At 37.5% G+C, this 24,074-nt stretch overlaps 1 protein-coding gene across 3 annotated transcripts in view; it reads left to right on the top strand.

Moving 5' to 3' along the window:
* BIRC6 (baculoviral IAP repeat containing 6) overlaps window positions 1–22,358 on the top strand; it is a 249,518-nt gene extending 227,160 nt beyond the window's left edge. For all 3 annotated transcript variants that reach the window (XM_059943630.1, XM_059943629.1, XM_059943628.1), the window contains 4 exons: window positions 4,671–4,748; window positions 11,855–12,043; window positions 17,508–17,642; window positions 21,215–22,358. In XM_059943630.1, coding sequence (XP_059799613.1) covers window positions 4,671–4,748; window positions 11,855–12,043; window positions 17,508–17,642; window positions 21,215–21,394 — 582 coding nt within the window. In that variant the 3' untranslated portion in view covers window positions 21,395–22,358. The remainder of the gene's footprint in view (window positions 1–4,670; window positions 4,749–11,854; window positions 12,044–17,507; window positions 17,643–21,214) is intronic.
* The last annotated feature ends 1,716 nt before the right edge of the window (window positions 22,359–24,074 follow it).

Raw genomic sequence — 24,074 nt, 5'->3', positions numbered from 1 at the left:
ACAGGAAGACCCTGGACTTCACCAAGGAGGATACCCCATGTCCAAGGACAGAGGAGAAGCCACAGTAAGATGGTAGGAGGGGCGCAATCAGAGTAAAATCAAATCCCATAACTGCTGGGTGGGTGACTCACAGACTGGCGAACACTTATACCACAGAAGTCCACCCACTGGAGTGAAGGTTCTGAGCCCCACGTCACGCTTCCCAACCTGGGGGTCCGGCAACGGGAGGAGGAATTCCTAGAGAATCAGACTTGAAGCCTAGTGGGAATTGATTGCAGGACTTTGACAGGACTGGGGGAAACAGAGACCCCACTCTTGGAGGGCACACACAAAGTAGTGTGCACATCGGGACCCAGGGGAAGGAGCAGTGACCCTGGGGGAGACTGAACCAGACCTACCTGCTGGTGTTGGGGGGTCTCCTGCAGAGGCGGGAGGTGGCTCTGTTTCACTGTGGGGGCAAGGACACTGGCAGCGGACGTTCTGGGAAGTGCTCCTTGGCGTGAGCCCTCCCAGAGTCTGCCATTAACCCCACCAAAGAGCCCAGGTAGGCTCCAGTGTTGGGTTGCCTCAGGCAAAACAACCAACAGGGAGGGAACCCAGCCCCACCCATCAACAGTCAAGTGGATTAAAGTTTTACTGAGCTCTGACCGCCACAGCAACAGTCAGCTCTACCCACCACCAGAGCTTCCCATCAAGCCTCTTAGATAGCCTCAGCCACCAGAGGGCAGACAGCAGAAGCAAGAAAAACTACAATCCTGCAGCCTGTGGAACAAAAACCACATTTACAGAAAGATAGACAAGATGAAAAGGCAGAGGGCTATGTACCAGATGAAGGAACAAGAAAAAACCCCAGAAAAACAACTAAGTGAAGTGGAGATAGGCAACCTTCCAGAAAAAGAATTCAGAATAATGATAGTGAAGATGATCCAGGACCTCGGAATAAGAATGGAGGCAAAGATTGAGAAGATGCAAGAAATGATTAACAAAGACCTAGAAGAATTAAAGAACAAACAAACAGAGATGACCAATACAATAACTGAAATGAAAACTACACTAGAAGGAATCAATAGCAGAATAACTGAGGCAGAAGAACGGATAAGTGACCTGGAAGACAGAATGATGGAATTCACTGCTGTGGAACAGACTAAAGAAAAAAGAATGAAAAGAAATGAAGACAGCCTAAGAGACCTCTGGGACAACATTAAACGCAACAACATTCGCATTATAGGGGTCCCAGAAGGAGAAGAGAGAGAGAAAGGACCAGAGAAAATATTTGAAGAGATTATAGTCGAAAACTTCCCTAACGTGGGAAAGGAAATAGCCACCCAAGTCCAGGAAGCGCAGAGAGTCCCTTACAGGATAAACCCAAGGAGAAACATGCCGAGACACATAGTAATCAAATTGACAAAAATTAAAGACAAAGAAAAATTATTGAAAGCAGCAAGGGAAAAACAACAAATAACATACAAGGGAACTCCCATAAGGTTAACAGCTGATTTCTCAGCAGAAACTCTACAAGCCAGAAGGGAGTGGCATGATATACTTTAAGTGATGAAAGGGAAGAACCTACAACCAAGATTACTCTACCCGGCAAGGATCTCATTTAGATTTGATGGAGAAATCAAAAGCTTTACAGACAAGCAAAAGCTACGAGAATTCAGCACCACCAAACCAGCTCTACAACAAATGCTAAAGGAACTTCTCTAAGTGGGAAACACAGAGAAGAAAAGGAGATACAAAAACAAACCCAAAACAATTAAGAAAATGGTCATAGGAACATACATATCGATAATTACCTTAAACGTGAATGGATTAAATGCCCCAACCAAAAGACAGAGACTGGCTGAATGGATACAAAAACAAGACCCATATATATGCTGTCTACAAGAGACCCACTTTAGACCTAGGGACAAATACAGACTGAAAGTGAGGGGATGGAAAAAGATATTCCATGCAAATGGAAATCAAAAGAAAGCTGGAGTAGCTATACTCATATCAGATAAAATAGACTTTAAAATAAAGAATGTTACAAGAGACAAGGAAGGACACGACATAATGATCAAGGGATCAATCCAAGAAGAAGATATAACAATTATAAATATATATGCACCCAACATAGGAGCACCTCAATACATAAGGCAACTGCTAACAGCTATAAAAGAGGAAATCGACAGTAACACAGTAATAGTGGGGGACTTTAACACCTCACTTACACCAATGGACAGATCATCCAAAATGAAAATAAATAAGCAAACAGAAGCTTTAAATGACACAATAGACCAGATAGATTTCATTGATATATATAGGACATTCCATCCAAAAACAGCAGATTACCCATTCTTCTCAAGTGCGCACGGAACATTCTCCAGGATAGAGCACATCCTGGGTCACAAATCAAGCCTCAGTAAATTTAAGAAAATTGAAATCATATCAAGCATCTTTTCTGACCACAACGCTATGAGATTACAAATGAATTACAGGGAAAAATACGTAAAAAAGACAAACACATGGAGGCTAAACAATACGTTACTAAATAACCAAGAGATCACTGAAGAAATCAAAGAGGAAATCAAAAAATACCTAGAGACAAATGACAATGAAAACACGACGACCCAAAACCTATGGGATGCAGCAAAAGCAGTTCTAAGAGGGAAGTTTATAGCTATACAAGCCTATCTAAAGAAACAAGAAAAATCTCAAGTAAACAATCTAACCTTACACCTAAAGAAACTAGAGAAAGAAGAACGAACAAGACCCAAAGTTAGCAGAAGGAAAGAAATCATAAAGATCAGAGCAGAAATAAATGAAATAGAAACAAAGAAAACAATAGCAAAGATCAATAAAACTAAAAGTTGGTTCTTTGAGAAGATAAACAAAATTGATAAGCCATTAGCCAGACTCATCAAGAAAAAGAGGGAGAGGACTCAAATCAATAAAATCAGAAATGAAAAAGGAGAAGTTACAACAGACACCGCAGAAATACAAAGCATCCTAAGAGACTACTACAAGCAACTTTATGCCAATAAAGTGGACAACCTGGAAGAAATGGACAAATTTTTAGAAAGGTATAACCTTCCAAGACTGAACCAGGAAGAAACAGAAAATATGAACAGACCAATCACAAGTAATGAAATTGAAACTGTGATTAAAAATCTTCCAACAAACAAAAGTCCAGGACCAGATGGCTTCACAGGTGAATTCTATCAAACATTTAGAGAAGAGCTAACACCTGTCCTTCTCAAACTCTTCCAAAAAATTGCAGAGGAAGGAACACTCCCAAACTCATTCTATGAGGCCACCATCACCCTGATACCAAAACCAGACAAAGACACTACAAAAAAAGAAAATTACAGACCAATATCACTGATGAATATAGATGCAAAAATCCTCAACAAGGGCTTCCCTGGTGGTGCAGTGGTTTAGAATCCACCTGCCAATGCAGGGGAAATGGGTTCAAACCCTGGTCCAGGAAGATCCCACATGCCACGGAGCAACTAAGCCCGTGTGTCACAACTGCTGAGCCTGCGCTCTGGAGCCCGCAAGCCACAACTACTGAGCCCATGCGCCACAACTACTGAAGCCTGCATGCCCTAGTGCCCGTGCTCCGCAACAAGAGAAGCCACCACAATGAGAAGCCCGCGCACCGCAACGAAGAGTAGCCCCCGCTCGCCAAAAGCCCACGTGCAGCAACCAAGACCCAATGTAGCCAAAAATAAATAAAATAATTAAAAAAAAAAAATCCTCAAAAAAAAAAAACAAAAACCAGGTGGGATGGTATGTCTGATAGTACTTCAAATGATAATTCACAAAACTGTTCAGATACAAGTCTTTTAAAATTATTAATGAATTTATCTACTAAACAAATTGATGTATTTTACATTATTGTTTTCACAGAGCATTAAAAGAATAGCAAGGAGATGGACTTCTCTGCTTTTTTAAGGACCACTTATTTTCCAAATCTGTTGCCCATTACATGAAATTATTAGTTTACAAATACAGATAACATGTCCCTGGTTCTTTTTTTCCCGGAGTGACTATTGACCTGTGTTTGGCAGATGCTTTGAGTTCATTCTTGCTCTTTGAGTGAACAAATAACTAACGCGTCTTCAAATTTGTTCCGAGGAACTCTGGGGATCCTCAAGACCCTTCAGGGAATCTGCAGGGTCCTCCCCTTTCCCACTTCATGTTTGCATGAGGCCACGTTTTATTCATACATTTCAACCAAAGCAATATATAACAACAAATCGAATGTAGAGGCAGGTATGAAATCAAGATCTCTTCTATTAAACTATAACCCATTTTCAAAATTTACAGAACTTTGAAAGAGATTTTCTTAAATGTAAAACAATACCACTTTTCCTCACCAAAATTTTTGTTGTTGTTGTTTGGAAAAGAGTTACTTTTCATTAAAAAATATGTTATTTGTATTAATGTATAATAGCTGCTAACTCATTTTTCATTATGAAGAAATTATAATGCCACACAGATTTGGATCACATTTGAAGATACCAGTTTGTTTTAACAGACCAACCCTTAGGGTTTTCTGCGGGGGGCATAAAACTGAGATACTTTGACACAATAACATTTCAATTTTATTTCTAGTTCCGGCAGTTTACTTTTAAAAGGCACTCCTTTCAATTCTGTTTATACTTTTCCCCCTTCTTCCTCAGGTTTGTTTAAGCATCTTAAATACATGGCATGGAAGACCAGAAGAGAAGTGGAATCCTCAGACCTCAAGCTTTTTGCAAGTAAACAAATTTCTCTTACAGTTTCACTTAGAAAATAAGGAACCATCTTGGTTTAAGAACATTTTTTTTTAGCGACCAAGAATAAACATAGTAAACCATAAAAAATAAGCTAGATTGATAGGAAGTACATATTAAATAGCTTATAGGTGAGCAGTTAGTACAATGGAGTTATAGCTCATTTTGAGTTTAGAATCTTAAGTTAGGACATTAGAATTTTCTTTTTGTCAAAATTCCCTTTTAAAAAATCCCTAACTTGCCTTAAAGTACACTCTGGTGCAACAAGATCAGGCAAGACAGATTAGCCTCTTCCACCTCCCAGTCACTCTAAGGCTCAAACTCAGGTGAGTAGAATTTAATAACTACTAGTGTTACATATCTCTCCACACATGACATGGTTCTTCTGTAATCTAGTTAATAATGGGACTCAGTGCTTCCCTGGTGGCGCAGTGGTTAAGAATCCACCTGCCAGTGCAGGCGACACAGGTTCGACCCCTGGTCCGGGAAGATCCCCCATGCTGCGGAGCAACTAAGCCTGTACGCCACAACTACTGAGCCTGTGCTCTAGAGCCCGTGGGCCACAACTACTGAGCCTGCGCTCCTAGAGCCCATGCTCTGCAACAAGAGAAGCCACCACAATGAGAAGCCCTCCCACTGCAATGAAGAATAGCCCCCTGCTTGCTGCAACTAGAGAAAGCCCGCATGCAACAACGAAGACCCAACACAGCCAAAAATAAAATAAATAAAATAAATAAATTTAAAAATAAAAATTAAAAAAATAATGGGTCTCATCTGAGGTTTAGAAGTACTGTCCTGGAATTCATAAAACTTGGGATTTGCCATTCTTATTTTGCAGAGCACTTAACACACATGTTTCATAGTCTTGAATTTTTTAAGTTACTTTTCACAGGCCGTTTGAGTACATAAAATAAAATGTTATATAGTATCCCATCAAATTTTTTTTGCTGATGCTTTATCTCAATAGTTCAGAATTCCAGCAAAGAGACAGACATATTAATAATAGGAATTAACTTTGTTGCTTGATCATTGAGGAAACAAATCACTGTTGCTGCATAATAGTTTAAACTCACATTTGCAGTTTAGTGTTTATTTTAAGAAAGACCACCATAAATTATCCCCAGGTAAGCCTGTTAAAGTTGACCTACCTTGAAAGGATTCTTTTCCTATATTCTTATATTGAATTAGGTAAAAGAGATATGAAAAATCATTCTTTAGGATGTGACTTTTTTAGGTTCTCTGAAAAGACCTTGAAGCAGCCCCATGAATTAAAGAAAAGTACTGTAATATAAGTTTTTCCTTTGTGCTAATATGGAGACTCAAGAAAAACAGAGATTATATGATTCATGCAAAGTAACTAAGGAATTTACTAGAATGTTCCCCCAAGTAACTATAATACTTCTTCATTTGAGAAATGATTATGTAGGGGGAGGGATAAATTAGGAGTTTGGGATTAGCAGCTATAGGCTACTATATATAAAATAGATAAAAAACAAGGTCCTACTGTATAGCACAGGGATCTATATTCAATATCTTGTAATAACCTATAATGGAAAAGAATATGAAAAGAATATATGTATTCACTTTGCTGTACACCAGAAACTAACACAACATTGTGTTATTGTAAATCACCTATACTTCAATTTAAAAAACTAAAAAAGAAATGATTGTCAATTCTAGTTCAAAAACCTTAAAATATTTTTCTACATGTATGTTACTCTTGTCAACAGAAACTATTTTTATGATGAGTTTTACTCTGAAAGGAAACTCAGAGATATCCTGTTTTTCATGAAGTAAATTAGACTTACCTGAGAATTGGAATTAATTTTTGAAATTTTTGTTGGATTTATGTAGTTTTAAAAATAAATTTACAGTTTTCAAAGTTTTTTAGTTTAAAATTGGATTTGCTTTTAACTTTTATATTATCTGTATGTCTAATATATACCAAAAATCCTATGAAATAAAGAAACTTATTCTGAAGTGTTTAAATTTTACAACTTTGAAAACTTACTACACGTAAAGTATGATCTTTTCTGTATTTTCCCTTTAAGGTTTTTTGTCATATACATAGTTTACATAGTCATAATTAACATAGTAGATAATTATTTGTATATTGCTTTGTTCACCTAACATTAGAGCATATCCATCTTCCCAGTTTACAATTTTATAATTTGTAAATGCTATGTAATAATCTTTTGAGTTCATATAGTATAATTGAACTATTTCACCACTGTTGACTAAATATTTCACTTTTATTATTTTAGTTTTACAAATAATACCATTATTATATGACTTTCTTTACATTTTAGATGGTTTACTGAATATAGATTTCCAGATCTGTGACAAAATTGACTTGAGCAAGAACAAGAGAGGCTATATCTTTTCTGTGGCAAGAATGAATCGCCTTGTTTTCTCCAGATCTTAGGGGAAAACTTTCAGTCTTTCCCCATTGAGTGTGATAATAGCTGTGGATTTTTCGTAAATTCCCTTCATCATGTTGAGGACATTCCCCTCTACTAGTTTCTTGAGTATTTTTTTTTTTAACATCTTTATTAGAGTATAATTGCTTTACAATGGTGTGTTAGTTTCTGCTTTATAACAAAGTGAATCAGTTATACATATACATATGTTCCCATATCTTCCCTCTTGCGTCTCCCTCCCTCCCACCCTCCCTATCCCACACCTCTAGGTGGTCACAAACCACCAAGCTGATTTCCCTGTGCTATGCGGCTGCTTCTCACTAGCTATCTATTTTACGTTTGGTAGTGTATATATGAGTATTTTTAACATGAACAGTTGTTGGATTTTGTCAAATGCTTTTTCTGCATCTATTGAAATGATTGTATTATTCTTATTCTTTATTCTATTAATATGATGTATTAATTTTTTAATATAAACCAACTTTGCTTTCCTGGGATAAAGCTCAGTTGGTTATGGTGTGTAATTCTTTTTGTATGTAACTGGATTGTTTGCTAGTGTGTGTGTATATATATATGTATATATATATTTAGGCCATGCTGAGCGGCTTGCAGGTTCTTAGTTCCCCAACCAGGGATTGAACCCGGGCCCAGGCAGTGAAAGCGCCAAGTCCTAACCACTGGACCGCCAGGGAAGTCCCAGTTTGCTAGTATTTTTCTTGAGGATTTTTGTATCCATATTTCTAAGAAGTATTGGCCTGTATTTTTTTTGTGTGTTATACTGCTTTATAAACATCATACTAGAAACAAATGCATCTAGGTGGGAACACATTGCCCTTTGTTGTCTATTAGATTCGTTCTTCAGAGGCAGACTACAGAGGCTTAGGAAAAATTACTTAATTTCTTTACTTTTTAAATTTTATTTATTCTTGGCTGCGTGGGGTCTTTGTTGCTGCGCACGGGCTTTCACTAGTTGTGGCGAGCGGGAGCTACTCTTTGTTGCGGTGCGCAGGCTTCTCATTGCGCTGGCTTCTCTTGTTGCGGAACACAGGCTCTAGGCGCTTGGGCTTCAGTAGTCGTGGCACACAGGCTCAGTAGTTGTGACTTGTGGGCTCTAGAGCGCAGGCTCAGTAGTTGTGACACACGGGCTTAGTTGCTCCGCGGCATGTGGGATCTTCCCGGACCAGGGCGCGAACCCGTGTCCCCTGCATTGGCAGACGGATTCTTAATCACTGTGCCACCAGGGAATTCCCATATGTGACTGGTTTTTAATGTTGCTATAATCTACCTAAAATACATATTAATGCCTTATGAATAGTTTGTTCCAGTTGGATGTTAATAAAGCTGTCATGTGCAAGAGGAGTTAAACATATTTAATGTCACATAATTAACCATTTATAAATATATTTATAATATAATAATATATAAATACTACCATTTTTCTTAAAATGGAAAGTTCTGGAAATCAGCCACTGATTATAGTTCTACTCAATAGCAGCATAATTTTCCATAGAGGAGGATACTTACTATTTTGAAAGGCTAAAAACATTTTTAACTAAGACTGTTTCTTTCCATTACCCTAAATAAGTTATTAGTTTGTATAACATAGTTTCTTGTTGCAGATATTTTGGATTGTATACTCTGTACTTTCCTGTGTTTGAAATATCTATAATAAAAATTTTTAACATACCAGACCAGGTCAAAGAATTAAATCTTTTGACAAGTTATAATTTGAAAATAAAGGCATTCATAGGAGGCAAGATTGCTGACTGGTTATGGCCTGGTAGGGTTAAAATTTTTGTTTGACACAGACAGTGAAAGGAAGCTGTTATATGGTTCTTGATTTAGTCAGCCTCTGAATAAACTATACTGAGAACATCTTGCAGTTTTGTGGATGCTAACATACAGCTGAAGAGGAGAGGGACTGTAAATTCAGCCTATGAATAAAAGCTTTTTTGACTCCTGACTTTATGAAAATGTCAAAGAACTGACTAAGAATTGGTGAACTTACACTATGGAATGAAAATATATTCTGTTTATTATTAAGTATAACTTATATATATAGTATATTATGGTACGTAATAGATATTTTTCTGTTAATTACCAACTCATTTTCAAGTCATTCTAAGGAAACACTTAAGCCAGATGTGGCTATGAGGAATATTGGTTTTTTTTGGTTTGTTTGTTTTTTGGTTTGATCCAGGGAACTCTTTTAATTAAGCTTTGTTGATCAAAATGGAACTCATGCTGACTGCTTTTTTGCATATCCCTATTACATAAGTTAAAATATATTGTTTTTAGAGTAGAAGTGATTTTGTTTTGCATTTTGCTATCTTCTGGATGTATGCTGTCATTTTCACTCCACGAAAGAATAGCTATTGTGTATTAATTACACTTATGAGCCCTACTGTTTTACACCCCTCAACCCCTTATTTAATTCTCACAGTCATCCTATAATGTAAGTAGGTATTATTTCTACTTACGGATGACCAAAAAATGGATTCTGAGGGGATAAAGTTATTCTGCTTACCTTGGTCTCTCTGACTTCAAAACATAGTGTTTCTCAGAGTTAGATAAATCCTATTAATTTAGAATATTGAAAATCAAATCCTTTTAAAAAAAGAGAAATCCTCTTCCCAAGGATTTATTTACTGGCTTTTCATGGGAGTGTTTTATGGGCTGCAATAAAGTGTGCTGTGAAATAAAATGAGTAAGTAGGTCAGATAATTCAAGGCTCCAGAAATTCCATAAAATGAATATTTTGACTCCTAAATAGCTGAGTTCACCAAAGAAAAATAAAGTGGCATTTATATATTTCCTAAAAGGTACATGTTTAAAAAGTAAATAGAAGATGCCCATAAAAAGTAAATAATAATGTCACCCAGTGATAAAAGAGCACATGTTATAAATTATACTTTGAATTTAATTCCAAGAAATACCAATCTCTGCTAATTTATTTGTTATCAAATGCAGATGTTATAGTTCAATTTTTTTAGCAGACAACGTTAAACTCAAATTTATTTCTCAAATGTAGTTTTCTTTGTTCTATACACAAAGCATCTATTTTTCATTTCCTGTATATAGTTTAGCTCTTTTAAAAAGCAAATGTGTTATGAATCTGAAGTAGTTTGTAAATTGTTTGAATCTCCAGCTGCTTGAGATTTATAAAATTATATTTTGTCTCAAAGGAGGTGAGGTTAAGTAAGTAACTGAATCCTATGTTACCAAATTTCTTTCTCCGCCTTTGTAGATAATGGGAATATACCCTACTCATATAAGAGGAAGATTATTTAAAAGGGAAGAGGAAAGGAACTAACAAATATGCCCTGGAAGATTATTTCAGAAGTGTCAGATTTGAGTTGGGGGAAAGTATATAGCCAAGGGAAATCACTTTCCTTTAGTGATATATTTAGTTTCAGTAAGTTTAAAAATTATGAGATCTTTGCCTCAGAATTATACAGGTTAATTTTTTTTTCTGTAGTTGACCTTGGCCTCAGTAACATGGTTACTTCAGGTCATATTTAACTTTGTGTATTCCTAGGTCATATATTTCAGGTTCAAGTTTCCATTTTTTAAATTTTTTAAGAAAATATATCCCTTGACTTCTAAGGTGCATATCCTTGATGTTGTTTAATCATCTTTCCTAATGAAAATGCAACTGCTGCTAATTGTTTTTCATTTATGAAGTGGGCAGATTATAGCTAATATTTTCCTGCCTCCAAAGATGTCATATTAGCCAGTTATATAAGTATATTAGCAAGCAGTACTATATTAACTAAGAGTGAACTCTCAATATTGGTTATATCTAGAGAAACAGACCTTCTGGTATGTAAGTAGGGGGTCAGAGGTGGTCTTAGAGCCATGTCATCTTGCCATTGAAAGCTTCTGGTAATATTTTTGTGATACCGTGAAAGTAAATTTTCCTTGGAATGAAAGTAAAGACTGCGTCATGTGTAGTTTTCCTTACAGGTGAGTATTGTTAGGAGTACATTGTTAGCTTTATGCCCTTTAAGAGTAAGGACAGGGGCTTCCCTGGTGGCGCAGTGGTTGAGAATCTGCCTGCCAATGCAGAGGACACGGGTTTGATCCCTGGTCTGGGAAGATCCCACATGCCGCGGAGCAACTAGGCCCGTGAGCCACAATTACTGAGCCTGCGCGTCTGGAGCCTGTGCTCCGCAACAAGAGAGGCCGCGATAGTGAGAGGCCCGCGCACCGCGATGAAGAGTGGCCTCCGCTTGCCGCAACTAGAGAAAACCCTTGCACAGAAACGAAGACCCAACACAGCCATAAGTAAATAAATAAATAATAATTTAAAAAAAAAAAAAAAAAAAAAGAGTAAGGACAGTTCGAGCAAAATGATGTCTAAATTGGTATGGGATGTTGATAAGCAAGTGTTTTTTTTAGTAGTTTCAGGAAATAGGATCTTCATACCTATTTTTCTCTTTCAAGGATTCAAAACATATATATAAATATTATATAAGATTCTACTGTACCTATTTTAATTTTGCTCTAATAATAAAGTATTTCAGTGTCAATTATTAACATCAATTTTATGGTGATAAAATTATGTGGAAGCACATATTAAAAGGCACTCCTAGTTGATAAAGCAAGGTATTAGTTTACTGGTAGTAAAAATGTCCTATCATAACTATTCTTTATTTCTTTGGTTCTCAGGTGTTGGTGTCTGTTCAGTCCCTTATATTAGTAGCTGAGCCTTATTTTAATGAACCAGGATATGAACGGTCTAGAGGCACTCCCAGTGGCACACAGAGTTCTCGAGAATATGATGGAAACATTCGACAAGCAACGGTTAAGTGGGCAATGCTAGAACAAATCAGAAACCCTTCACCATGTTTTAAAGAGGTATGTTTAATAAAATTAATGAAATACTTTATTAAAGACATAATAGGGTATAGTTTAGGTATTATACTTCCCTTTATATCTGTGGTATACTAAAGTTTACTCTTGTTTTTAGTCATGAAAAATCAGTAGTAATATAGTACAGAAGAATTTTTTAAACCATTTACTTCCTAAAAGGCATCTGACTATATTTTTGGACAGTTTTATTAATTCTTTATTTTTCATGGCTACCGTTCTACTAGCATACTGTGCTAGTTATGTTAGTATATGCTAGAATATGTTACTAAAATATTCTTCATAAAAATATTCTTTTTTATTAGAGATTAAGATACTTTCTAGTTGTCTTGCAAATAGAAACTTTGCCCTTATACTAATATCTGTGTGTGAAGTTGAAGAAAAAGACATTTTCTTTTCTTTAGGAAAAGTTGAACTTAGTTTCTGAAACCAGTCTTGATACTGTCACGTGCTTTCATTTTACCACATCCTGAAGTGTGGTTCTTTTCCTGTACTTAGTTATCTCTCCTTAGTCTGCCTAAAATATGATTGTATTTTTCACTTGTCACATCAGATTACTTCATCACATCTTACTTTAACTCTGTCATGAAACATTTTTCTTTCCTAAATTGTTTCCCTTGATTATTAGTTTCTTAGGTTGTGCTAGAAACACAACACTTTAGAGGAAGAACTGGCATATTTACCTGATAGAAAATTGGTCTTTAATACAGTTAAGCAAATATTATGTGTGAACTCTATGTAGCATCATACGCGAAGCTCTCCTCATTAAATAGTATCGATGAATATACTCTGAAGGAATGTAAAAACGTTTCTTCCTTTTGTTATTACTAAATGAATTTGCACTTTGAATGACATAGTTGGGTATTTTACTTTTGCAAAGGCTTGTATTCAAGGCTGTGGGTAATTACTTTTTCTAATATTACAGGAAATACAAACATGCATTTCTTTGTACTCTTAAGCATAATGTTCTGTCCCTTTTCAAGTTTGGGTTACTTACATTAAGTAATTCATTTGGCAGCCGTGTGGAATATCAGCTGTTACTAGGTACTGCCCTAAGGTACTCTGAACTCAAGGAAAAGTGAAAGTCAGTTCCTGCCCTTGATAAACTTACATTCCTTCTGTTTGTATCATAAATTAATTTCTCAGTGCCCTTAAGACTCAAATAATGTATCCAGATATGTAAACTACTTGACAAGTCTACTAGAATGTATAATAAGCACCTCAAACTTAACACTGCAAAACTGCACTCTTGATTCTTCCTTCCTTTCTTCTCTCAGTAAAAGCACCATGGTCTAAACCCAAAACCCTAACCACGTGTGGCTTCATTCTTTTACTCACATACCACATTCAGTCTGTTGACAAATTTCGCTCCACCATTCAAAGTATAACCAAACTTTGATGATAAAATATATTTTCGCAGTGACCAACAAGGGCTTAATTTCCAAAATATACAAACAGCTCATACAGCTCAATAACAAAAAAACAACCCAGTCAAAAAAATGGGCAGAAGACCTAAAGAGACATTTCTCCAAAGAAGGCATAGAGATGGCCAAGAAGCATATGAAAAGATGCTTAGCATTGCTAATTATTAGAGAAGTGCAAATCAGAACTACAGTGCGGTACCACCTCACACTGGTCAGAGTGGCCATCATCAAAAAATCTACAAATAACAATGCTGGAGAGCGTGTGGAGAAAAGGGAACCCTCCTACACTGTTGGTGGGAATGTAAATTGCTGCACCCACTATGGAAAACAGTGTGGAGGTTCCTTAAAAAACTAAAAATAGAGTTGCCATATGATCCAGCAATCCCACTCCTGGGCATATATCCAGAGAAAACTCTAATTCAAAAAGATACATGCAGGGCTTCCCTGGTGGCGCAGTGGTTAAGAATCCGCCTGCCAATGCAAGGGACATGGGTTCCAGCCCTGGTCCGGGAAGTTCCCACATGCCATGGGGCAACGATGCCTGTGCACCACAACTGCTGAGCCTGCGCTCTAGAACCTGCAGACCTAGAGCCCATGCTCCGCAACAAGAAAAGCCACTGCAGTGAGAAGCCCGTGCACCACAACGAAGAGTAGCGCCCGCTCGCCACAACTAAAGAAAGCCCCACGCACAGCAACGAAGACCTAATGCAGCCAAAAATAAATAAATTAATTAAAAAAAAAAAAGATACATGCACCCCAATGTTCACGGCCACACTATTCACAATAGCCAAGACATGGAAGCAACCTAAATGTCCATTGATAGATGAATGGATAAAGATGTGGTATATATGCAATGGAATACTACTCATCCATAAAAAAAAATGAAATAATGCCATATGCAGCAACAAGGATGGACCTAGAGATTATCATACTAAGTGAAGTAAGTCAGAGAAAGACAAATACCATATGATGTCACTTATATGTGGAATCTAACTGAACTTAAATCTAAAATGAACTTATTTACAAAACAGAAGCAGACACACAGACACAGAAAACAAACTTATGGTTACCAAAGGGGAAAGGGGGTGGGGGAGGGATAAAGTAAGAGTTTGGAATTAGCAAATACAAACTACTATATATAAAATAGATAAACAACAAGGTTCTACCATATAGTACAGGGAACTATATTCAGTGTTCTGTAATAAATCATAATGGAAAAGAATATGTATGTATATGTGTAACTGAATTACTTTGCTGTATCCAGAAACGGACACAACATTGTAAATCAACTATACTTCAATTAATTAATTAATTAACTAACTAATTAATTAATTAATTAAATCTTCACCATGGCCAGCCTATTTCAAGCTCCCATTACCGGGACTTCCCTGGTGGCGCAGTGATTAAGACTGCGCTGCCAATGCGGGGGCCCAGGTTTGATCCCTGGTCAGGGAGCTAGATCCCACATGCATGCTGCAACTAAGGAGCCAGCAAGCCACAACTAAGCAGCCCTCCTGCCGCAACTAAGACCCGGCACAGGGACTTCCCTGGTAACACATGGGTTAAGAATCTGCCTGGCAACTCAGGGGACATGGGTTCGATCCCTGGTCCGGGAAGATCCCTCATGCCATGGAGCAACTAAGCCCCTGCACCACAACTAGTGAGCCTGCACTCTAGAGCCCGCGAGCCACAACTACTGAGCCTGCATGCCACGACTACTGAGCCCGCATGCCACGACTACTGAAGCCCACACATCTAGAGCCCATGCTCCGCAACAAGAGAAGCCACCACAATGAGAAGCCCATGCACCACAACAAAGAGTAGCCCCTGCTCCCCACAACTAGAGAAAGCCCACGTGCAACAATGAAGACCCAACGCAGCCAAAAATAAATAAATAAATTTATTTATTTTAAAAAAAAAAGACCTGGCACAACCAAATAAATAAATAAATATTTTTTAAAAACCAAACAAACAAAAAATCAAGCTACCATTACCTATTGCTTGAATTGTTGAATTAGTTTTCTGATTTCGCTGCTTCCACTTTGTCCTTCTACAATGGTTCTCCACGCGTAATCAGATCATCTCACTCCATTGACTTCCCATTAAATGAAGAGGAAAACACAGAGTCCTTACCGTAGCCTTCAAAACTCTGCATTGTCTGGCTCCTGTCTGCCTATCCTTCAGCATCTCTAAGAGTTCAAAGGCTTTTGATACCAAATGTTAGGTTGTGGAACAACTGGAGCTCTGATATATCAATAGTTTCTAACATATCAATACTTTCAGGTAATAAGCTTAATATATGCTTTATGACTAGCAATTCCATTCCTTGGTATATGCTCAATAGCAGTTGTGTACATGTTGGGTGTAGAGAATGTTCATAACATTGCCAAAAATTGGAAACACTCTGATCAGCAGAATGAATGGAGAAATTATGGAATTTTCATAAAGTGGAATACAGCAGTGTAAATGAGTGAACTCCTTCACACATTAAGATGGACAAATATCATAAACACAATAAAGAGCATAAGAGGCCAGGCACAAGAGTACTTTCTATATGATTCTATTTATAAAAGTTCAAAACTGAGTTAAACTCATACTTAAAGAAGTTAGTATAGTGTATACTTTTGGATGAGGGTTAATGGTAAGAAGTAGCACAAGGGGGTCTTCTGGCGTGCTTGGTAATGTTATGTTTCTTATCTAAGTAGAGGTTGTTTTCTTGTGTTCACTGTGGGAAAATGCGTTCAGTTATACACATGATTTGGGCACTTTTCTGTATATGTTAAACGTCAGTTTTTAAATGTATTGAAAGAAATTTGTAAGTATACACAGTCAGTCAGTGTAATTTGTTGGTTCATGCTTAAAGTTTTGTTTTGTTTTCTGGAAGAATAAACTGCTAACACAGGGGACTCAGAGTGGGGACATGACTTTTACAAAAAGGAAATAAGTATAATTTGAAACAATAATTCTTTCTCATCTTTTATAACCTAGCTCACATTAAAGGAGTACCCCTTGTCCATGAATGCTTTTCTAATTTTCCCAATCAGTTGTGGCCTACTACTTTTTTAATGTCATGGGATTTGTTTTTGTTTTTTATTGTTGTTGTTTTGTATTTTTCAAAACGTATCTTTTTTCTTGTGCACTCATCTCCCATCTTATTCTGTGGTTATCATGGTTCTTCATGTCAGGTTGTTTCGTACTCATTTTTGTATCCCTGTATGCATCAAACTCAATAACTTATTGGTGTTTTATGTCCGTTCCCAGTTTTTCCTAATGATTTTTCCCTTGTAGGTATTATTGCCTTTTCTTTAGAGGAGACAAGCTCATTGGGCAATGTAGTAAGTAGCTCACCCAGAGTACAGAATAATAATTCCAAAATGATCTATTTTCTAACTTAAATTTGTCAAAAATAGACTTTTACTACATACACAGAAATTTCACTCAGTTTTTCAAAGAAAGAATTTTAAAAATCTGAAATGTAAAGCACATTTATCACAAGGAGTTAAACATCATAAAATAAAATCTTGTTCATAAGTTAACCAGAAGACAAAATTAAGAGAGTAATAATGTTGCCTATTTTGGGCTATGTTCTGATTTCTGTGCGAATGCCTGTGATTGAGAATCTCTTTACTCTACTAAATGTTCTTTGAGTTCTCTTTGAAAGATAGAAATTGACAGTTTTTCTGTTGTCAATACTTTTTCTCCTGGTTTTTCATTTATTTACATTTGCCTTCTGACTCTATTGTTTTGTAGATGTCTTATGTTCTCTGGATAGGATTAACTACTGACATGTCTGAGTGGGATTGGGCATTATTTTCTGCTTATAGAACTGGGTATTTCAACACAAGTCATCTGATGTCATAATCCTGATTCTTCCCTGTTAATAATGTAGAGTGTTCACCACATTGAGTTTTGTGCAGAGAAAAAAAATGTCATGTCTTTTAAATTTCATGTTTTTGTAATGCCACATACTTTGTCTTTTAAATTCTGACCCAATCACATTTTGTTCTCTTGCTTGGTTTATTCTTAAGGTTATACATAAACATTTTTACTTGAAAAGAGTTGAGATCATGGCCCAGTGTGAGGAGTGGATTGCAGACATCCAGCAGCACAGCAGTGATAAGCGGGTAGGCAGGACCATGTCTCACCATGCAGCAGCTCTCAAGGTGAGTAACCCTCCCTAACAGGAGCCTTGTCAGTGGGTTTAAAAGAAGAGTCATATATTCACTGACAGAACTGTGAGGACCACTAGAAAGAAACATTAAATTTATTAAGTTCAGAGGTTACCCAAAAGTCTATAGAAAAGATACATTCCTTTTGACAATGAAGTGACAGTTCCTAAAATTAAAAATGAGTATGGGGGCTGAGCCAACAGAGTTTCATAGACTTGTTTGACAATGATGGCAACAAAATGTGCTCCGTGACAGTTTGCATTAGCTTTTCCCTGAGCCTCTTACCTTCCAGAATTTTATTACTTGGAGTAATGAGGGAGATGGTAGCTGCAGAGCCTCCAATAGCTGATAGGTGTGGAAGCGTCTGTGATACAATTCTGTTTTGGGGGAGGTGAGATGTTGTTTTCCACTTGGGCGTTCACAGAATGGAAATGTAGTACATGATGGTTTTGGAGATTTTTTTTTTTTTTTTATGTGGGAATCATACCTTCAAAGGCCACCCTTTTTTCCCTGCCTTGGGAGATATCTGTCTTTACTCACCTCTGTTCCTTTTATCCTCCACTGATTATGGTCATCTCTACTGGCTCCTTTCCTTCTAACTTTAAAAGTATCTTCACTTAAAATGATTAGATGATAATGATAAGGATTTATTAGTTTTTTTAATTGGTGAATTTTTTTAATGTCCCTATTTTTCAGGTTACATACAGAAATATTTATGAATGTAAAGCCATACAATATCTGGGGTTTGCTTCAAAACAAAATGAGAAAAGTGGTGGGGATATAGATGAAAGAAGACTAGCTCTGAGTTGATAAAATGTTGAAGCTCGGTGATAGATTCATTGGAGTTTATTTTATATTCTGCTTACTTCTGTATATGTTTGAGATTTTCCATTATAAAAACCTTTAAAAAGAAAATTTTTTTTCTCCTTACATTTGCATCCCCTTAAGCTAGTTTTATTTTGCCCCTGTTATTATAAAAATGTTTCTCTCCTTTTACTACAAAAACTAGAGCTGTTAACACTTTTGCCTCCATTTTTATTTTTATTTATTTTATTTATTTATTTATTTATTTTTATTTTTTGGTTGTATTGGGTCTTCGTTTCTGTGCGAGGGCTTCCTCTAGTTGCGGCGAGCGGGGGCCACTCTTCATCGCGGTGCGCGGGCCTCTCAATTGTCGCAGCCTCTCTTGTAGCGGAGCACAAGCTCCAGACGCGCAGGCTCAGTAGTTGTGGCTCACGGGCCTAGTTGCTCCGCGGCATGTGGGATCTTCCCAGACCAGGGCTCGAACCTGTGTCCCCTGCATTAGCAGGGAGATTCTCAACCACTGCGCCACCAGGGAAGCCCTGCCTCCATTTTTAAATAACCCTCTCACCAATCAACGTTTTGCAGTTGAATTTCCATTCTATGAAAGTTACCCACTATCCAGTTCTCAAAGCCAGTGACCCTGGCTCTGCTCTCTACGCACCTCTCTCCCCTCCGTGCATCTCTCTCCCCTCCAGGCCTTTACAGATGCTTACTTTCGCCTGCTCTACTAGCTTACTTCCACTCAGTTTTCAGCTTAAATTTCACTTCATGGAAACTTGCCTTGACTTTTAAATTAGATGATTTCAGTATAATCTCTTGTAACACTGCTGCCTACTTAATAAAAACAGTCCTAACACTGGTCTAATGTGTTTTTTTTTCTCTATACTTTTCATCTGTGGGCTATCTTGGCTCCTCTTCTCACACTCTTAATTCTTTCAGCTTGTTTTTTCTTTCCCCTTCTCCTGAATGATTGTGTACCTGAAGCCTTACTATTTGGCCCTTAGGACTATTTTATTCTCTTTCTCTATCATTGTATCTATACCCCTGACATTGGCCATTTTCTCTTTAAAAGTGACTTTGCAAACTGTTGTCTGCTCTTAGCTTTCTCAAAGTCATATTACTGGCATTTTACTCTGGCCTCATCTAGTATACCTACCTGGTCAGTGCTAGGTCCTGTCAGTGCTGCCTTCCTATGGGGATTCTCCTCCCCATTATTCTCCTCAGTTCCCATAGCTCAGTCAGTCTTCCTCGCCTCTTGTTCTCCCCCTTCCAGTTCTTTCTGTGTTGCATAACCAGATTGATCCTCCCCAAGTGTGTGCTTAGATATATCTTTCCCTTACACAAAACCTCAGTGGCTAAAGTCCAGCTTCTTTTGCTTTGTTATTTCAGTCAGTGTCTTGTTTTTATCTCAAATTCTTACTCTTTGTTGTTTCTGTAATGCCCTGATTTGGAAATCCCTATCCTGAATCAGTCCAAATTTATATCATCTCAGGTATACTTTTGCTGCTGAGTGCTACTTGAGAAAAGTGTGCAGCTGTTCAGTTTAATTTCACAATAAAAGCATAGTATTCCCACCTCAACTGGGCCTTCATAATTGTCCTTTTTTTTTTTTTCTTCCCTAGTTAGTGTTTTCTTCTGTTGTCCATGGTGGAAGGGAAATTGGGGCTAGAAAAATTTCGAGTTACCAGTATGTAAATATACTTTGAAACCTTAAAAATGGCTGCAAATGTGTAGTTGTCTTATCTTGCTTATATGTCTTCTACTTCTAACCAAAGTTTAGGCTCTGTAAAATCAGAGATCATATAGTTGGTCTTCCATATCCACAGGGGATTGGTTCCAGGATCCCCTGCAAATACCAAAATCCACAGATGCTCAAGTCCCTTAGATAAAACGGCCTAGTACAGTCAGGTCTTTTTATCCAGCTGTGTCCTTATTTTACACGTTGCTTTTACATTGTTACTGTTGAGCACAGTGCCTTGTTCTATAAATGTTGGTTAATTTTCAAAGTCAGCTATTGACACAACTAATTTTCAAAGCCCTTGGTGTGAGATTTGAGGTCATTTCTCTCCCACTAGAAATTTATAAACTAAAACTTAATGTCTGTAAACAACCAACCACTCTCTGTTAACATCTCTATATCCTTCCCTAAATGGCAGTATGGGGTAATGCAAAGTTATGTACTCTCTCTAGATCTTCTTTTTCATTTGCTTACGTTTTTAAAAATTCCGATGATTAAATTATTTATAAGGTGTAAGCCAAGCATTACATGAGGCAATGAGTATGAAACATTTCAAACGTTTTACATAGGGCCTAGTACCTGATAAATACTGTTTTTATTCACTAAAATAGCAGTGGTTTTATTTTAATTTATGGACTGTCTCTCAAAAATTTTAGTCAGAGGCAGCGTGTATTACAAGTCAAGATGTTATTCTCTTTAATTTAAAACTATATATGGCAAATGACTGGCGTCCTCTAAGTCATAGTAATGCTGTTTTTGTTACCGGTGTTGGGGCATTGCTGGGGTGTGTGGGCACGCTACTCAGTACTCAGGGCTTATCAGCAGCATCAGTTGCTTTGAGGTTAGAGATTTGTGCCAACTTTGTTCACTGCCTGTTAGAGCAGCTAGCTTAAGGAAGGTCTTAATAAATATTTGTAGACCCAATGCTTTGGGTTTTGTTTTGAACTCAATTCTTCCCTCCAGTGATGTTGTGCTAGTATCCCAGGGTTTACAGTTCTAACATCACTCATTTCCCCCTGCGTAGCGTCACACTGCTCAGCTCCGAGAAGAGCTGCTGAAACTTCCCTGTCCTGAAGACTTGGACCCTGATGCCGATGATGCCTCGGAGATGTGCAGTGCCACAGCCGGTGCTGAGGAGACTCTAATGCATGATCAGGTCAAAGCCAGCAGCAGTAAAGAACTCCCCAGTGACTTCAAATTGTGAGCTGCATTGATATGGACTTCATAGACGCAGAGGCTTTGAAGCACAAGCCAAATATGTCAATATTTGTATGTAAGAAACTAATTATGTAATAGGTAATGAAACTGAAACTATACTACACCCTTAAGGAGATCCAGTTTAATTCAAGGTGATCTTTTATTTACCTGTACAAGAGTGTAAACTTTTTTGTGCTTTTATTTTTCAATTGTGAGAACCACTGATTGGTATGTTCAACAAATTTGTGTATACAAAGAAATGGATAAATCACTGATTATATAAGGGAAACTACCTTAGGAAAGAATGTTTACTGAATTTTTTTTTTTTTTTTTACTGTAGAGTGAAGGGTTGTTAACAAGGAATATATATTGGTCATTCTTACAACTACTATTTAAAGTCAGCAACTTTTCACTGAATTTGATAGATTTTATGTTTGGCCATATCTTCATGCTCATATTTGATTTCTGAAGACCTCCTACATACACTTCAATAAAAGTTAAATGGACATACTCCCTCCTTTTTGATTTACTGGTACATTTTTTAAATGATAAATCTGCCATAAAATGCATTATAGCTGGAGACTTGCACTTGTATGGATAAATTTATTACATTCAACGTATTTAATTTTATGCTTTCTAAAATTCTAAGATGCAGAAAAATAAATGAACATGATTTTATTCTATGCCAATATTTGGGCCTGTGAATATATCTGTTATTTGAATTTAAGTATATGAAGAGGAATGGTCAATTTGAAAAGTCACTCTAAACTGAGTTTTTCCTAAAGGGCTCCTTTCTTCCTGGACTATCTGGTTTTATTACTAACGTCACATGTATGTATTAAACATTGAGGCTCTGTAGAGCAGAGAGGATGTACCTCTCTGGTGCTGTTACAGTACATTCTGTACTTGCCATATAGGCTCATTTTCATGCAAATTCTTCCTAGAGCCAAATAAATAAAGACTTAGGTGTATTAGTATGTCTTGTTTCTAAAACAGTTTGCCATGGTGCGAAATGCTATTTCTACAAAGAATTGGACACTTTCAAGAGCTGCTCATGGGAAAGGGAAGGCTGTTTTTTTCAAGACCAGTTATCACAAAGGAAGAGCTAAGGTGATTCTTGATAGTGTTTATGTAAAATAAACTGGCGTGTGGAAACCCTGAATCTGGAGCTGACCTGAAGGAGAAGCTGTATCCTGAACAGTGAGTTACTCTCTGAAGGAAAAGGGGAACTAGGGATCATGATACTCTCTCCACAAGGTACAGAGCTCCTTAAAGTGAATAAAGTGTGTGACCAGGAAATCAAAGGTTCCAAAACACATAACATTAGGTCTAGTGGGTGATGTTACACAAGCATGACAAAATCGAGTCAGTTTATAAGAAAGCAGAGTCAATTAAATGTTACTCACAGACCTGCTATCTTGTATCTCAGTATAAAATTAGCAGCAATAAGTAGTAAAAGGACAGTCATCAATCCTCTAGGCCTTTTGTTTTTTGGTCTGTCAGGGTCCTGTCAGGGATAGATGATAAAAGCTTCTATCCAAGTATATTGTTTACCTCCAATTTTGGATTTTATTTTTAATCATTAAAATAAGGTAGGGTCATTTTCCCCATTTCACACCATTAGTCCTCAGAAAACTATAAAAGTGAAGTAACAATATCAGTACTATAAGTTCCAGTTCATGTTTTTTAAAAACCAAGGCCTAAAGTCTGAATTTAAGACTTTAGTCTAATTTGGTTCCACCTGGAATCTAGACTTTATACCAACAAACATTTGAGCACTCACTTTGTACTAAGTACAGGTTCCTGCACTTGAGGATTGAATGGCAACATGAAAACATAATGTCAGTGCAAAATGGTAAGTTCTCTGATACTGTTATTTACAGGGTATATTGGGAGCACAGAGGAGGGACACCTACCTCAGGCAAAATGTTGATGGACACTGAGGTGATATGGTCAGGAAGAGCTTCCTAAAGGAAGATATCCTGGACTTCCCTGGTGGCGTAGTGGTTAAGAATCTGCCTGCCAATGCAGAGGACACGGGTTTGATCCCTGGTCTGGGAAGATCCTACGTGCCGCGGAGCAACGAAGCCCGTGCGCCACAACTACTGAGTTTGCATTCTAGAGCCTGTGAGCCACAACTACTGAGCCTGCGTTCCACAACTACTGAAGCCCGTGCGCCTAGAGCCCGTGCTCCACAACAAGAGAAGCCACCGCCATGAGAAGCCCGTGCACTGCAATGAAGAGTAGCCCCCGCTCGCCACAACTAGAGAAATCCCACGCACAGCGACAAGGGCCCAATGCAGCCAAAACAAAAACAAAAACAAAAAAAAAAGAAGATATCCTGAGTCTGGAAGGGTGAGGATAAATAAGTTAGCCAGGCAGAAAGAAGTTATTCCAGATACAAGAGAGCAAAAAGGAGAGCTTGAGTTAATGGTACCATGTTCGATACTATTGGACTTTAAGAGGCAAAGTGGGAATAGTCGAATGGGTGGGATGTGGGCTGTGGTGTCAGGAAGATAGGAGGGGTTGGGTCACGGAAGAACTTGGTTGTCCTGTTAAGGAGCTTTGACATCCTGTAGGTGATGGAGGGCTGTCCAGTAGCTTTAATTAGAGGAGAAACCTGGTCAGATGGTGTTTCAGGAAGATCATTCTGCCAAATGTTGGGTGGCAAGGAGGTCAGTAGAGAG

Source organism: Balaenoptera ricei, chromosome 13, assembly GCF_028023285.1.
Source record: "Balaenoptera ricei isolate mBalRic1 chromosome 13, mBalRic1.hap2, whole genome shotgun sequence".
Taxonomy (NCBI): Eukaryota; Metazoa; Chordata; class Mammalia; order Artiodactyla; family Balaenopteridae; genus Balaenoptera; species Balaenoptera ricei.
Note: the sequence above shows the minus strand (reverse complement) of the source record. Positions and strands in the feature narration are given on the sequence as shown.